Source organism: Haliotis rufescens, unplaced genomic scaffold (assembly GCF_023055435.1).
Source record: "Haliotis rufescens isolate VD_foot unplaced genomic scaffold, xgHalRufe1.0.p SCAF_40, whole genome shotgun sequence".
NCBI classification, from domain to species: domain Eukaryota; kingdom Metazoa; phylum Mollusca; class Gastropoda; order Lepetellida; family Haliotidae; genus Haliotis; species Haliotis rufescens.
In genome coordinates, this window is record NW_025964113.1 from 1,258,341 (window position 1) to 1,276,467 (window position 18,127).

Consider the following 18,127-nt stretch of genomic DNA (forward strand, 5'->3'; position numbering starts at 1 on the left):
CTCCAGCCTCACTCACTCCTGCTGCACCCGTCAACTGAAACCCTCCATCTTTGCATATGGCTCATCTCGAGGAGTCACTTGTCACCAAAGGATATTCAAAAAGAGTAGCCAAGACCATCACTGAAGCTCACCACAACTCCACCAAGGCCTTATATGATGATAAGTGGAAGGAATGTTAAGGTTACTGTCGGGCTTGTGACATCACCACACTGACTACTGATTCTCCTCAACAGGTTGCAGAATATCTACAGCATCTGAGATTGACTCAGAAACTTAAGGTCTCCACTTTGGCAACACATCAACTGGGAACAACTCTGTCATTGCCACAAAAAACGGATCGAAGATCTCCATGGTTGCTGAGCTACAATCTCTCATTCGGTCCTTCAAGTTTGCTGACCAATCGTCTCAATTCCGTCCTCCTACTTGGGAACCCTACTTGTCATCCTCCATCATGTAACACTGCGGATTATGAATAACAAGCACTTTTAGTTGATCACCCTAAAGTCGTTTTTTTCTCCTGGCCCTTGCAACTGCTGCTACAGTGAGTTCAATCCATTTCAACAGAGTCTAGTTTGAGTGACTACACAATGGGAAGATCTGTCTTGGGCTTTGATGAGACTTCATCACAAAGAATCAACTTCAGGGTAACCAGACAGGGTGTTTACTATCTCTTCATTGGCATCCATTTTAAACCCAGACAACCATGAAGACTTCTCCTTATATCAGGTAAAGGTTTTCTGCACCTCCCTCAAGGCTGTGACACTGCTCAGATGTTCCTGGAAGTGACTTTCCATGGCGGACACCATGGCAGTCTTGCATATCAGTCTACGCATTTGCTGGATTGCCTTCTCCTGTGACATCCAATCCACATTTGACTAGCCTTCCCCTCTACTATGATGGCCCTGCACAGCAACTGCACTCTGTCTGTCATCATGGAGGGTTATTGTTTTCGCTGTCCACTATCTGATGATGTTCAGGGCCTGCACCAATTTGGTCCGTTGGTCCTGGTGCAACAGTTGATGGCTGCCATCCAGTGCAGACTGATTATACCATGTACCCACTTCTACAGCCCAGTACTGAGGGCAAAGTGACTCATCTGTAAAGATTCCAGATTTAAACATGAAGTCTCAGCAAGGCAAGGCTGTTGTTGCAGTTTCCCAAGCCCTTAACTGCTCACCTCTGCCCTGTGCATGTGATGTCTTAGCACTGGTTTGATGATACTCTTATAGATATTGTCGATCATTCCCCCTTCTGGCATGATTGATAGTTTTGATGAAGCTTTACAAAAGATGCCATGCTGGGTCACCTGATTTGTCCATAGATATACAAGCTGTGTAGTCAGTCGTAGTCTGTCTTGTAAAACTGACTGACTGGAGACCATTCCAGATTGGTTATAAGTCGTGGCTGAATAGGTCCCTATTCAAAGCTACACGGTCATTTGAGTAACATTTGTCCTATGTAACACATGTTATACCAAATTTCATGAGTAAAGGGGTCACATCGCCTCTTATGGTGTTTTTCCTTACTCACAAGTTCTTTTAAGACAGTGTAATAACTATTTGTTTGTTTCACTGTTGAGCCCCAGATTCCTCGTATATATCACACTATATGCCCTCCCAATCCGCTTTAAGAAAGAGCATGATATAGCAGGGGTAGTCAGGTGATCGTATCGTGTAAGGTAACAATGCACAGGATTACAGTGTGTGACCCATTTGTTTGGGTGATGCTGGGATGTGTTTGGGCAAAATGTTTTTAGAATCTGGAAAATTTGTTTTTAGCGTGTTTCCACACAAGGATTGAAAGAAGATGGAAGAAATGCATAGTGTGAGATAGGATAAGTATATAAATATACAATTTAATGTACAATTTTCAATTTTATATATTTCTATAAAAAAATATGGAAATAGTATCAAACAGATGTTGATTCTGTCTCAGAATGATTCAGAATGCTTCCATGTCACAGAGCCATGGTAATATGTCCTCTTCTGATCACTCTTGTTAATGTGTGTCTCTCTTTGTAGGTTACCAGGCCGTACATCCCTAATAAGAGAACTGAAAGAGAAATTTGATTGTGCTGAGGCCGTGTCCTTTGATGTGCTTCAACCCGATGTCAACAGCGTGGCCTCTTTGCTGAAGCTGTACTTCCGAGAGCTGCCCGAATCCATCATCCCCTGTAAATTGTACCAGCGGTACATGAACCATGCGCTCAGGTTCATTGATGCCAAGAATGAAGAAACCAAGGACAAATGTGTAGCCGAACTACAAGGTGCCATGCCCGACATGCCTAAGGACAATTACTGCATCCTGAAATACCTATGCAAATTTTTACATGACATTGGTGAAAAGAGTGACATCAACAAAATGACTGTAAATAACCTGGCGACGGTATTTGGTCCTAACATCATCCGACACATGGATGATAACCCAGAACTGTTCATGGTCACTGCAGACCTCACCCAGAAGCTTGCCTACATGATGATCAAGAATTTTAAAACTGTATTTACATTGGAGTACAGGGAGGATGGGAATATTAACGTGCCCGAGGCCGACCTGCTGAGGTTGTCCACATGGGATGCCAACCCAGTGCTGAGTCCTCAAGCGGCCTCCACCAAGTCTGACCATCGGTCTGCCCTGCACGATCTGAAGTCTTTGGACTTGGCATTTGCTGATGAAGTGTTTGACCAGCTTGCCCAGAATAGTCAGTCACCAAATAGTCCTGGGAGTCCGTTTGTGTTTGTGGAAAATAAAACTGGTAGTGAGAATTATACTCTAGGTTTTGACCCGTTGAATATTCATGTTGAAAGGCGATCAAACACTCTTGGTGCACGTCCAATTCCTCCCAAACGAAAGTCTAAGATAGCTCGTGGTAGAAGAATAAGCGAAAGACGACCAGGTAGTGACAGTGAAAGCAAGTCTCAAGAAGATCCTTCCCAAAGGCTTTCAGATAGTATTAAAGAAGCCTTAGATCAAAGACATGAAACACCATGCCCGAGAGTGTACAGTAATGGCACATCATCACACATGAACAATAACACGTCTGCTAAAGTAGAAGCAGATGGCAAACTGCAGCCATCCGAGGCTCATCTGCTGGCTCAGAGTGAGGCTCTAAAGATGGAGCTGGTGAATACAAAGACCCGCTATGGGGAAACGTTGAAGAAGTTCCAGGCTGACCTGTCCGCGTTGAAAGACAGATATGAGAAAAGGATCGATACAATGGAAGCCATGATCAAATCACAAAACTCATGTCTGCAGAAGGAGAAGAAGGATCGGGCAGAGGCTGTAGAGAGAGTGGTGATTCTTCAGGCACAGTTACATGAGTATCAGATGCAGTATGGTGAGATACAGCATAAATAACATGGAATCTCTTCTCCTCAGGGGACAAACACCACACTTGCTTTGGATGTGGAGTGAAAAGGGTATCATCGGGATCAAATGGATTTCTTCAAGGGACACACAAACATACCGATCCTTTGCCTGATAGTCCTTTGAACTCCCAGTGAACTGACTGGATCAGTTGGGGACATGTCCTGCGGTACTACCAGAGCAAGAACAGTGGAAAGTGTGGTGCTTTTACAGTTTCAGCTACAGTTGTAGGAGATGCAGCATGGAGAGATTCATCTCCATTATCACTGAATGGTCAGAGAGTTGGCCATAAACCTAACTCACTTACTTGCTCACTTCACATGGTCTTTACCATTGATGGGTGTCTGTGTTCAAACAGCTGGTTCTGATGGAGGATTTCACAGCATTTTACAGTGATTTCACACTATTTCACATGGTGTTTCTGAATTCATGGAGAGCCTGGTAATGCAAGATTGAATTCTGTAGTTGCAGAATTCAGCAAATTCTGTAATTCATTGCATTTGTGCCTTGAAGAAGTTGTTGCGGTGTGGCATGGAGTTGCTGGTGATGTGCTGATATAAACGTGGTGTGCATCTTGTGTCTGTTATGTAATGTCTACTGTCCGTTACATGTTCAAAGGCAGCTGTGAGGATACGGTTAAGCTTTGGACGTCTACTCTTGCCAAATTTTTGGAGAAGGTTTGATGATTCACAACACCATGAGTTGGAAAGCCAGAACCAATATTGTATTGAACATTCAAAGAAATATCTGAGAATAAGATTTTGTGCTGTTTGAGAAGGTTATGTGGCCGGTGTTGACTAACAACACGTAATATGGCCATGATTTGACACTTACTTGTTGTGTGTCTATCTACATGCTACCATCCAAGTCACATATATTAATTTCTTGGTTTACTGTGGACAGCTATTCATTCTTACCGGTATTCTATCTACTCGTAAATATGTTATTGAGCCAGATAAAATTATTTCCTTGTTTTACTTTGAGCCTACCCTTATTTTTTCAAATATTAACAAACGTAATGTGCTTCATTGAAAATATAGTTCTCCTTCTTTCTATATTTTTTTCATTTTGCCTTCAGCCAAGAAACAAGAAATTTAATTTATGATTAATAAATGTAAGTTGAGTACCGTATTCGACGTAATAAGCGCCCCGCACTAATATGCGCCCACAGCAATATTTGCAAGTGAACAATCCCAATTAGCACCCCTTCCGATTGATCAATGTACGCAAGACTTATTTGTTCGTGTATAATACGCACTCACATGTTATATGCACCCTTAATTATGGGAAATTAAATTCTAGAAAAATATATCTGTCGTATGTAAACAGTCAGGCCGTCAGCATAAACCACAAAATTTATCTTTCAACTGTTTTTTCCACCAAAATAATATTCTAATAAGAGCCCCCTATTTCTAATTTTGAGAGCGCCCTGGGCGCTTATTACGTCGAATACAGTTATATCAGTTAAAAAAAAACATCCTCAGGCTATGTTATCTGTCAAATAAGAAAATAAGATTCCAATGTAATGTAACTGTGAAAGTTAAGCAGCAAGAAAGCTAGTCACCTTGTAGTATCTGTCGTTTAGTCTCCATTATGAAGTGAACGTCAGAGTTTAATTTCAAAGTTTTACATAAAATCAGTTCTAGAAATAATCTCAAAATCTGTTATGAATGAATTTCATTATTCACATGAACAGTACAGTTTTATCACCCTGGGGCATTAGAATGTGTTCATGATAGTCAACTTTGTAACTGTACTTAACAAATGACATGCAGCATGTTATCCTTGTCACGTGAGAATTTACAACAGTAACAGCATTTGGAATGCATGCTGGTAGAACTAGGGCGAAAACATTATTTTCCAGTATTACATACCTCATCTTACAAAATAACTTTCTTTTAATAGATTAGAGTGAGTGAGTGAGTTTGATTTTACGCCGCTTTTAGCAATATTCCAGCAATATCACGGCGGGGGACACCAGAAATGGGCTTCACACATTGTACCCATGTCGGGAATCAAACCCGGGTCTTCGGCGTGATGAGTGAACGCTTTAACCACTAGGCTACCCGACCGCCCCTAATAGATTAGAATACATACTTGTATAAAAATCCATGGTCTCTTTCATAGACTAAGTGTTGAAGTTGCTGTTGGTTTCTGGTTGCAATAGTTGTTTCGTATCAGTCCTTTATTTCAAGTAAACATTGTGGTGATGTCCATGGTGCAGGATTTACACATGCTTTCTGCTGACTATTTCATGTGTGCCAACTGATAGAGGAATTGTTTGTTTACACGTCCAATTTCTTTTAGAATTTTGTTTGTCTGAAAAGTGTGATTAATCAAAACATGCACACCATTATTCATAGACACACTCTACATTTGGTGAAATCCTGGTTTGGGCTGTACCAGGCACACATATTGTGATGTCCCAGTTTTAGCATTCCTGAGGACAAATATTTTCCAAGAAGCTTCTTTGCAGCAATATATTTTTCTAAGTACAACGAGTATGTCAAAAGGTGCAATGAACTCATCAAATACTAGTAGGGACTCACACACCAAACAAGACTTGAAACATCATCTTGTAACCTATCTATATTAGTTGATCTGTGCCTTGATAAGCAGGAACATATATTTGTATTTTTGTTGACAATTATTATAGATCTTTTCATGCATGTAATCAAATATACTTTCAACTAATGAACAGTTGTGTAGAAAACAGCATGATGAGTGATAGTGTGCCACTGTCCACTTTCCCTCTCTGTATAGGTTGCAGTGTGAAGGAATGTTTCTGACTTAAAGCCTCAGACAGAAATAACACCAACTTGCAAATTATCTATGTGACAATGGAGCATTTCTGTCTTTGATTTGTTGGATTAATTTTGAACTATATCCAAAGTTTTCCACTGAATTGTTTGCGTATGTATTGCAAAACATTGATTGTTATTATGTTTTACAAAAAAGGTTAGAGTAGCCTAGTTAATACCATATAGACCAGGGTTGATAATGTACATGAAATCATCCTCGATAATACAGTGTATTATGTCCCTATTGTATGATAAATGCCCTGGTTTGACTCACCACCTGTAGTTTTGTATACTAACACCATCACCATCACCATTCTTCTCATCAGAAACTTTGCACACAATCCCTCTTAGGTGTAGTTTAATTGGACGGCTATTTTAGCATTTCATATTTCGCATTGGACACAAACCGATGCTTTGGTGCCAAATATGTCCTGTATATTTATCATAATAGAATGAAGATTTAATACACTGGATAATCAAGGTCCCTTACACAGTATTATCAAACAGAATACTCGTCATCCGGCTCAGCTATTTGTGCTGATGACATGAACTCACTGACGAGGGATCTGCTGGGCCTGGGATTCAGTCCCTTGGACTGAGTGAGATCCTTGGTTTGTCAGCACCGTACGTCTCCTAGTGGATTTCATCAAAACTCTACAGCTAGCATCACTACTTTCTTGCCGACCCGTGAAGATCCAGGGTAGAATAGGTCTTCAGCAACCCATGCTTGCCGTAAAAGGTGACTATGCTTGTCGTAAGAGGCGACTAACGGGATTGCATGGTCAGGCTTGCTGAGTTGGTTGATTCATGTCATCGATGCCAATTGAGTGGATCGATGCTCATGATGTCAGTCACTCGATTGTCCAGACTCGATTATTTACAGACCGCCGTCATATAGCCGGAATATTGCTGAGTGTGGCGTTAAACAACAAACAAACAAAACTTTCTTGCCACGTCAAGCTGAGACACTGTAATTACTTGGATACTATTGAAAGCAGTGTTAAGCCAAACTCACTTACTCCAGTAACAGTCCCTTGATCACTCTTGCTTCTATCATCAGATGTCCGCCTCAAGCCTATAAAGGAGCACTTCAAACGTTTGGTGTTGTATAATTATGTTAACTTCTTATGTTTTGGTATTGGGGGGTTAATAGATCTGCAAGTTTTCTGTCAGACCAAATCAATTTTCAGGGAATTTACACTGCATGTCAGGGGTCTTTGGGTAGCCTAGTCTAGCCTAGTGGTTAAAGTGTTCGCTTGTTACTTTGAAGGCTCGGTTTGATTCCCCACATGGGTAAAATGTGTGAAGCCCATTTCTGGTGTCCCCCAGCCATGATATTGCTGGAATATTGCAAAAGACGGTGTAAAACAATACTCACTCACTCACTCACTACAGTTCATGTCCAAAAAGAATAGATCTAATTATTTCACTCTGAAAATGAACAGCATTTCTGTTGTCAATATAAGAGCAACCAGAATGGAAAGGGAGTCATCAAAAAAATCTTGAAAGATCTCCGCACCCCTGTTTTTATAAATCATTGTAAATAGGATTTTCATGACAACAGATTCTCTTTGAGGATCTCAACATTTTCACAATTACATTTTTATGAGGGGAATGTCTAAAAACTTTAAGAATTTAAAGAAATGTTATACTGCATTGAAGGTTTGAAGTACTCCCTGACAAATTGTTAGAAGTTAGCCACAATATTGTCATATTCTCTGCTGTTACACTTCACAATTCACAGACATCTCACTCACGTGCCTGGTAAATGCCAAAGAAATTCACTGTAGTTCTGCTTGACTTCTAGATATTTCTAGCATGCAAGTACATGTACATATAATCAATAGATATGAGTTTCACCAAAGTGGTAAGTGTCTGAGACCTGCATCACTTTGGGCTTCCCTCCCACATTAGGCTGACATGACATGGTATAAATGAAATACTGTTATAAGTGGCATCAAACCCAACTTAACCATTTACTTATCAGGACAAACAAATTTGAAACACATGATGCAAACATCTCTGCAGAATATCTAAAAATCGCCTCAAATAAAATACACTTCTAGGGCCTTCTGAAATAGATATCCTCTTAATGATTAATCAAGGACTTATGCCAGGTTTTAAATATAGTGTCGTCATATAGTGACTGTATATATACACAGACCTGCTGTTATTTCTGTCTGTACAGATCTCATTACATATCATGTCTGTGTTGTTTGCTCAATCGATGTATCAAACTTCAGCTTCATTATTTATTCATGTTTATACACTGGGATCTGTTTCATGACATACAAACCTCAGCTAAAGGATGCTGTGCTATTTATGATGTAATCTTGTAAACTACATTACCTTAAGAATTATTGTGACTATGATCATGTCATAGAAAAACTGATGCTTTGACTTAGGAGATCAAGAACTCAATAGTTTCAGTATCTATATTTTGTTCTAAACACAATGACATTAAAATGTAGGAAACAAGATTGGAACCTGTGAACAAGGTGGTGTTATTTGAGTATTATTTAGTCAGTATTTGGTGTTGATAGCCACACTATATCAGGGTTAGAATCTATGTCAATTTTGTCAATGTCAATCATTAAGCAAAAATTCCTGTCTCATTTAAGTCAGATATTTTACTGCAATACGATACCTCCGCGTGAAGATCTGAAGTCTTGTCAGGTGAATTTTGTAATCAGCCAATCAGCATCGATGGCTTCTAAATTCTCAGTGCAAAGTGAGCAAAAATGAATATAATCAGGGAGTTCCAAATGCTAATGAATAAATCTGTGCTGTTATAATACCATGGCGTCTACACCTAAAAGGGTGTACTGTCAAGTGCATGTTTGTGTTCAGTGGTGCTTTTCTTTTGCTAAAATAAAAAATTTTGACTGGAGGTGGTGAAACAATGAAGTCAAATCATTTAGAATGATGTCTGATTGGTACCCATGCGTCCTTCATGTAGAATTGATGTGAAAGTTCACTCAGGGTTCACATGACTTGACTGCCTATGGGAGTGTCCTCAGATCTTGACACAGAGATGTATCGCATTATAAAAGATCGGACTTTAATCTACATGAAAGGAATCTGTCTTTGGAGAAGCAGCGTGTTAGGCCACACTTTTTGTATTCATGGTTTATGGATCTTTTACCCACAGATTATTGCAAGGCTAAAACGTTCTTGTGTTTCAGTACCAATGGCAAGTTTAAACTTATAGTTACAGGTAGGGCATTTTTAAAATAGGTTCATAGTGCCTAAGGACACATTTAGGCGTCATATTTTTTCACAGAAAAAAATATTATATGAACCCAGTGATAAATGTACTATCCCAAAAGTACAAATATACATTTTGGACAGGGGATTCAATAGTTGAAAAGCGTATTATTACGCTTGGAAAGGAAGGGGAAAAACCAGCTAAGGATAAAATAGTATGGTTCTTGTGGGCACACTTGTAGGTTCCAAAGGGCACATCTACACATCTTGGTGAGTGCCCTGTGGCACACTTAAAAGAAAATATACTTCTGTCCTTGTCGGGGGCAAGGGTGGCCCAGTCGTCTAAGGCGCCACGATTCTCTGTGCAGAGTCGCATCCCTTGGGCACGCCAGAAACCTATGATTGTGGGTTCAAATCCCGGTTCGCCCCGATTATGTTTCTAGGTTTGTCAGCACCAATCCCATGCTTGTGGGTTTCGCCGAAGTGGTAAACGTCTGAGACCTGGATCACTTCGGGCTTACCTCCCACATTAAGCTGACACGCCGCGATATAACTGGAATACTGTTAAAAGCGGCGTTAAACCCAACTCACTCACTCACTCTATCCTTGTCATGGTTATGTTGAAATGTAATAAAACTAACTGCGTATGTCTGAATATATCTTGTTTTCCTAGGAATAGAGTGTGGGTTTGTGGGAGTTTCAGGGAAGTAGATGGCAATTCCGTGTCAGGAAGACCTCTTCCTTTACAGGAACTTGTGTCATTTCATATAGGTTTTCTCTTTATTCACTGTTTTATATTATCACTGATGTGTCTGTCCATATTATCAGTTATTATTTAGCCATTTACTTTTACGCATCTCACTTATATGTTTACTTTCCATCAAAAATAGAAGGGCTGCAAATACAAAAATCTTTGTTTGTTTTAGTGCTGCAGTCTGTTGATACATAAATCAACTTTTTAAAATGTTGCCTTATGCTTTCATGGTATCCTATTCAGGGAGGACTTAGCCCTGTGGTTCATGCATTTGCTTGCCATGGAGCCAGTCCAGGTTCAGTTCCAATATTTATTTGAGTGTAGGTGTCCTAGTAGGGACATGGGTTTATCATTGCTAGAATGATTCAGATTCTGGTCTATGGGCAGCATTACTGGTGTTAGAAGATTTGGTGTAAAAATATTTATTTTTAGAAGTGTGTATACCCCTTGCACCAAGAAAAATTCTGTATGTGGGTTTAGCTTTATTTAGTGAAACGAACTCTGTTTGTCAGGTAAGACAATGAAATGATTGTGTTCAGAACATCTGCATTATTACATGATTTGTTAATGCCATGACGGCACGGATAGCCCAATCATCTAGTGTGCAGGAATTTGCTATGCAGGGTTACGTCCCTTAGGCATGCCAGGAACCTATCACTGTGGGTTCAAATCCTGGTTCACCCTAATTATGTTTCTAGGTTTGACAGTACCATACCCATGCTGATGGGTTTCATCAAAGTGGTTAAAAAAGACCAGCATCACTTCTGGGTTTCCTGCAATGCCATGATATAACTGAAATACAGAGGCATCAATTCACTCAGCAGTCTAAGAGTTAATGCCAATATGTTATTATCTGGACAATATCACCTGCATAGGTTCTGTTCACATTAACAGGGTTTCACTGTATAATTGAGTGAGTGAGTGAGTATGGTTTTACACCGCTTTTAGCACTATTCCAGCAATATCACGGCTGGGGATACCAGAAATGTTCTTCACACATTGTACCCTTGTCAGGAATCGGACCCAGGTCTTCGGCGTGACGAGCGAAGACTTTAACCACTAGGCTACCCAAGACCGCCCCATTTCACTGTATAAGAATCTATATGCATTGGACTTGGTGTCCACACCTTCCTTTCTTTTGTAGCTTGGAATGCCACAGCCCAATAGCTCAACCCACACTGAGAATGTCCGATTCCTGTGCTCGAACTGAATACCTCTGGTAGTTCTATTTATTATTTTGGCATTGAGGGAGTACCACTCTTAAGAAGGGAGTGTATCTTTATTCATATAATTTCAATCATACATGTATGTAGACATTTTGTTTTCACATCGGGGCGGTCGGGTAGCCTAGTGGTTAAAGCGTTCGCTCATCATGCTGAAGCCCCGGGTTCGAATCTCGTCATGGGTACAATGTGTGAAGAACATTTCTGGTGCCCCCGCCGTGATATTGCTGGAATATTGCTAAAAGAGGCGTAAAACCAAACTCACTCACTCACTGTTTTCACATCAATGTACCTTCATGAAATGGGTATAGCTATGTACTCTACATCTTTAAGTTATGGGGGCATGCGTGACCCAGTCGTCTAAGGTCACAGGTTATAATATTACATCTGGATGATAGGCTGACCTCATGAAGTCTCTAGTCTATTCACTGTGCAGAGTTGCGAACCTTGGGCACAGCTGAAACTAAAATCGTGGGTTCGAATCCCAGTTTGCCACAATTATGTTTCAAGGTTTATCAGCACCATACCTGTGCTCATGGGTTTCAGCAAAGTGGTAAACATCTGAGACCTGCATCACTCTGGGTTCTCCTCGTACACTAAGCTGACACGCCGTGATATAACTGGAATATTGTTTAAAGCGGCCTTAAGAACAACTCTTCACATTACATATATGTTCTGTTTCTCCATGCATCTGTGTCACAGGAATGGACTGTGTTAAAAAAAGTAAAGCAACACCCTTCTTCAGCTTCATGTTTTCCAAACCGACATGCATTGTTTGGAAATCCCTATACATGGCATTGACCTCACTTTGCTGGATGTCTGAAATACCACAGGTACCTGGTGAACTGTCAGTACAAGAGCACCTTATGTTCCACCAGATGGTCACCAGTACTGAGTCACATCAGGGTGCACAGGAGCAGAGGAGGCAAATAGAAGGGTAATATATTAACTGTTGCGTGGTACTGTTGCAGAACATGTCATTAGATAATCTGGTTTGGTTTCTGTATTTCTAAATGAATATGTATCTTTGCTTACAATAACAAATGTATTTCATCAGAATATTAATACTAGATGCAATTATTAAACATTGCAATTTAATACAGAAATATATAGTAAGTGTATAAAAGTCATATTGTCCAGGTGTATATTTCCCTATACAATTGTCCCACTAACAATGAGAAAACACTTGGTATTTTCCCTATAACCAGTGAAGTTATGATGACGGTTTATCATACAAAGAACAAATTAATCTCCATATTACAATAAAACTGTGTCCAACTTGTGTTTTGCCTGTCTCCATGTTGGAGGTAGTGAGGTGAGGTGAGGTGAAATGGAGTTTAATGTTGCGTCCAAGATTATTGCACTTATATCGTGATGTGCATGCACGTGTGTGTGGCTGCTTGTACTAGTCCAGACTGATGCCGATTTATAGTGCTAGCCCACTGAGATACCATGCCACAGTTTTAACATGAATACCCCACTCTGACACAGTATACTGACCCCGAGCTGACCAGTCCTTGTTTTAGCACCAGACAGGGTAACAACAAGTACCATCTTTTAACGTCTTTTGGTATAGTGTGGCCGGGGATCAAACCTTCTGCTCTCCTGGTGGACGCTCTACCACTAGACCATGGAGGCGGTCCCATGTTAGAGAGGCAAGGTAGAAATGGTACACTGAATTCAAGACTTCTTGTAAAGAAGCCCTAACTTCCTTACTGTACATAAGTTCTATGTATGTGTCACCAATATCTTTAACATCTCATTTCTTATACGTGTGGTTGCTTTCATGCATTTTATCTCAACTTCATCTGGTTCTTTGACTATGGCGTGTATGAGCAGTTGCATTATAGGTAACACAACTTATGTCCTTGTTGCTTATCCAACTTTACGTCTACTGACTCACTTGTGCAACTGCCTGTTCGAGATTATTCTGTTTGAGAAGAATGTCACCAATTTACACAATAATAGTGGTATATTTTCATATATGTTGTTGTACAAAATCAGACTAATGATTGGTTCATATTTTGCACCGTGAAGAGTGGTGCTACCCTTATACTTTGTATAATGCATTACATATGCTACTCAAAGAAGTTTAAGGACACCTGATTATTTTATATTACCATATTTAATCTCTCATGCCAGGTCACCTTGTCCTCGGAGCAGATGCCATGACAATTTAACTAAAGTAACACTAAAGAATTGGGTGTTCTTTAACTTCTTATTGGGGGAGTCGTGCACTTTACCGGGTGCACTTTTGCAGATTTCAGATTTCGCCAGATAGAGGATAATACTCACATTGCCAGCTTGAAGCTAAGCTAGGTTAATGAATTGACCCAACTAGCCAACATCCTACCACAGGACCACAGGCATTGTCACAAATAATTCGTGCTTGTTTACCGAGTCATCAGCACCCGATTGTTTACCGTTATGCGCATCTGCAGTAGCAATTTTCTTCAAGAAAATCGAAACTTGACAAAAGTGTATGGGAGTTTTCTCAAATTACATTTGATTAATTTGTTATAAGAAATAGCTAGCCCATAACCTACCTCACTAACCCTAAGGATTGTAAATGGGTGCCTAACCCTTATGATTGTAAAGGGATGTTTGATCGGCAAGTAGTGCCAACCCTAAGGATAGTGATTTTGTTTTATTTGTTTTTTGTTTAACGCCGCACTCAGCAATATTCCAGCTATATGACGGCAGTCTGTAAATAATCGAATCTGGACCAGACAATTCAGTGATTGACATGAGCATCGATCTACGCAATTGGGATACCATGACATGCATCAACCAAGTCAGTGAGCCTGACCACCCGATCCTGTTAATCGCCTCTTACGACAAGCATAGTCAGCATTTTTACAGCAAGCATGGGTTGCTGAAGACCTATTTTACCCTGTATCTTCACGGGTCCTAAGGATAGTGAAGGGATGTTTGATCGGAAAGGGGCACCTAACCCTAATGATTGTAAGGGTGTGCTTGATCGGAAAGGGGCACCTAACCCTAATGATTGTAAGGGTGTGCTTGATCAGAAAGGGGTACCTAACCCTAATGATTGTAAGGGTGTGCTTGATCAGAAAGGGGTACCTAACCCTAATGATTGTAAGGGTGTGCTTGATAAGAAAGGGGTACCTAACCCTAATGATTGTAAGGGTGTGCTTGATAAGAAAGGGGTACCTAACCCTAATGATTGTAAGGGTGTGCTTGATAAGAAAGGGGTACCTAACCCTAATGATTGTAAGGGTGTGCTTGATCAGAAAGGGGTACCTAACCCTAATGATTGTAAGGGTGTGCTTGATCAGAAAGGGATTCCAAGGGATAAGAATAGAGTTGGGGGTAAATTACCTTACACAACAAACCAGGGATCAAAGAGGCATGCAAGATCTGGGCCCACTTACACAAAGCGATCTTGGCGCTACGACTATTGTAAGCCTATGTTAAAGTATGGGAGTTACGATCGTCTATATGCTAAGATCGCTTTGTGCAAGTGGGCCCTGGTGAAGTGAGAGTCAGTCAGCAGCCTGAGCCAATTAGCGCTGTGGTAAGCTGCACCCGGTAAACTGCATTGTTGCCCTTTTGAGTAGTAGACTTGGATAATAGGAAGCAAGAGACCAAGTATGGTAATAAAACTCTCAAATATATGTATATATATACATACAGTTGAACTGCTGTTGTTAAGTTTCTACTAAATGTTGAATGACAAATATTTGTTGTCTAGTTCAGTGTAATGTAAACTAAATTTGTTTCCTCATATACTGAATGTACAGGCTGATATTTATTTTTAATGAATGTGTTCAATATTTTGTGCATAATTGAGATGGTCAGGTGTGACGCTACGCTGTTGCTATCATGGAGAATATTATTGGTTTATAAAGGTGCACATCCCTGAACTTCATGAACTCTTAATAGTCTTTACAATCTATTCCTTGTTCAACAATCATTTGGGCCAAATAGTTCAGCAAATAGTTCAGCAAATTTTTCATAAAATCCTCATAATTTGTTCGCTGATAATTAACTCTCATCCAGGTCATCATCATTTATATTTTCTGCTGCTTTTTGTGTTTGCATTTTTTGCTCAAGTATGTATTTAATTATGAAGATTTGTTGCAAATTTTACATGATCAGTTAGCAGAAAAGCTGAGACGCAAACATTGGTGCATATCCAGTTTCCGCTTCCCAGCAAATACACAAACTACACAAGGAGATAATACAGAACACTAGTATTGCTTACTTAACTGTGAATAATATCCATTGAATGCTGTTTCATGCAGACCTACTGGTTGATTTAAGCAGTGGCCATGGCTTTGCTCAGCTGTGTTTGATAGCTGTGTGGTCTAATATGTGGTTCTTACATTGTATCAATTGAATTCCTGTATCTAGATTTCTATGTTGCGACCTGTTTTTGTAACAAGATGCTCAATATGTCCAACCTTTCATTCCTTGCAATGTTACGTGTAATTTACTAAGTTGAAAATTTAAAATGTGTCATGTGACTAAAACAATGCTTCCTGCTTCTTTTATGTAGCATGGACATTTGGTGCAGAAGTTTGTATGTGTTAATTTGTGCTAGTTTCACACTGTTTGATAACACCCCAGCAATGCACGTCACTCCAACATATGATAATATCGGCTTGTGTATTTACTCCTATATTGATGCAATGCTTGCCATGTCAGGTACCCTCAATAAACTATATTCACAGAACAGATTTGCAGTGTTGTGATTATTTTAGTTTGTTTGTTAGTTGTTTAATGCCGCACTCAACAATATTCCAGCTATATGACGGTGGTCTGTAAACAATCAAGTCAGGACCAGACAATCAAGTGATTGACATCATGAGCATCGATCTTGCCAATTGGGATACAATGACATGCATCAACCAAGTCATCAAGGCTGTCCACCCGATCACATTAGTCATCTTTTACAAGCCCAGTCGCCTTTTACGACAAGCTTGGTTGCTGAAGATCTATTCTACCCAGAATCTCCATGGGTCGTGATTATTTTATGTCAGTTCTATAAACCTGTGGAAATGATGTTGAAAAGTTGAAATAAAGGACAAAAGTATGCAATAATAGTCAAATGTTACGAGATCATTATTTAAATATGAATAATGAACTCAAAATACAACACAATACCATCAACAACTCACAAACAAGACGTCATGTAAAGAAAGAACAATGTGTACTAAAGAAGTCTGTTCCCAAAAAGGGCACTAAACTGCTAAAGGACAATAAAGAATGTCAGATAGCGCTGCAAATTGTAAAACATTCTCAGTTGATACTAGCTCAGAATGTTTTAAAATAATTTTGAAATATATTCAACTTCAGGAATCCGGTAGAATCTACCTTATTGGTAATGCAAAGTAAAGTTGATAGAGTCTTGCCTCCAGGAAATGACAAGCATTCAGAATGCAGTAGTTTCGAATGTTTCTGTTTCAGGGGGTTACTCATTGTAGAGGTGGTGCGATGGACCAAATTGTGCATTTATGTTTTGTTTCATCTTCCGACATTTCGAAGAATTGCTGCTGTGGCTGATAAGAAAGGGAGATAATTAAACTGAACAAGGGAGATAACTCTCCAAACACTTCAGTAATAATTTTCTACTCAAGTTGTCATCATACTCAACTTGTAATTGGATACTCAGGTAAAATGACCTCTTGGAGACCTCCACAAACCTATACATGACCGGGAAACTCTACATCCATGAAAATTCAAGGTTCAAATTGGACATCAAATATGCCTGTATTAAGGTGTATGCTGCTTGTCTGTCCATGTACTTGCATACAAGACTGATGTTCCTTATGTGGTAGTAACAACACTCTAACATAATAAACCTACATGGGCATCTTGGCTTAAAGAAGAATCAAAAAGGTTTCTGGCTTCAGAGGTTAGCTGGATGACACAGTCCCCATTTGTTAAGATTTGAAGCTTAAGCCTGGATCTGACCTTTCTTTAAGCAAACATTGGAACCGTTGAGTTTGAGAAAGTTTGTTCCCATCCATTTCATAGACGCAATAACATGAAATGAATACTCAATGGTTGAGAGGTTAAAAATGTCATTTGTATATGAGGCGAGGTGAAATTGGGTTTCACGTCACGTCCGAGATTATTGCACTTATATAGCTACGTGCATGCACGTGTGTGGCTGCTTTATGATGCTGATTTATAGTGCTAGCACACCGAGATAACATGCCACAGTTTAACGTGAATACCCCACTCAGACACAGTATACTGACCAGTCCTTGTTTTAGCCCTTAATGCTGAGCTCCAGACAGGGTAACAACAAGTACCATCTTTTAGCATCTTTTGGTATGACGCAGCCAGGGATTGAACCCCAGACCTTCCACTCTCCGGGCAGACGCTCTACCACTAGACCACGGAGGCGGTCCATTTGTATATGAATGGAAACAGATTATGATATATCACCTTGTGTGTAGGGCATACAACCTCGAGCTGATCCTTGTGGAAACTCAGACAAGTTCAACCAAAAGTTAGGAACCATTGTACCCAGCCAATCCACATTTTCATGTTAAAAAACCACACACCCAAAGCAATGTTTACTTTGGGCCTAGTCTGCAACAGTACCTTCCAGAGTACACAGTGACAGACAACTCTGTCCATGTGTATGACATCAGCACAAACTCAAGTCAGGTGCAGCAAGCCAGCAGCAACTACAGAAGCAACAAAGACTGTCTTCCCGAGGCAAGCGTGTCCACTAGCCTATATCAAAGCCTAGTTTCTACCCTTGCCTCATCAAGGCCACTTTTTCTGGCTTGACCCTGGCA

The 18,127-nt window shown here is 40.0% G+C and overlaps 1 protein-coding gene across 4 annotated transcripts in view; it reads left to right on the forward strand.

Moving 5' to 3' along the window:
* LOC124138143 (rho GTPase-activating protein 24-like) overlaps nt 1–4,605 on the forward strand; it is a 36,813-nt gene extending 32,208 nt beyond the window's left edge. For all 4 annotated transcript variants that reach the window (XM_046504679.2, XM_046504691.2, XM_046504700.2 and 1 more), the window contains one exon: nt 2,022–4,605. In XM_046504679.2, the coding sequence (XP_046360635.2) occupies nt 2,022–3,354 (1,333 nt within the window). In that variant the 3' untranslated portion in view covers nt 3,355–4,605. The remainder of the gene's footprint in view (nt 1–2,021) is intronic.
* The last annotated feature ends 13,522 nt before the right edge of the window (nt 4,606–18,127 follow it).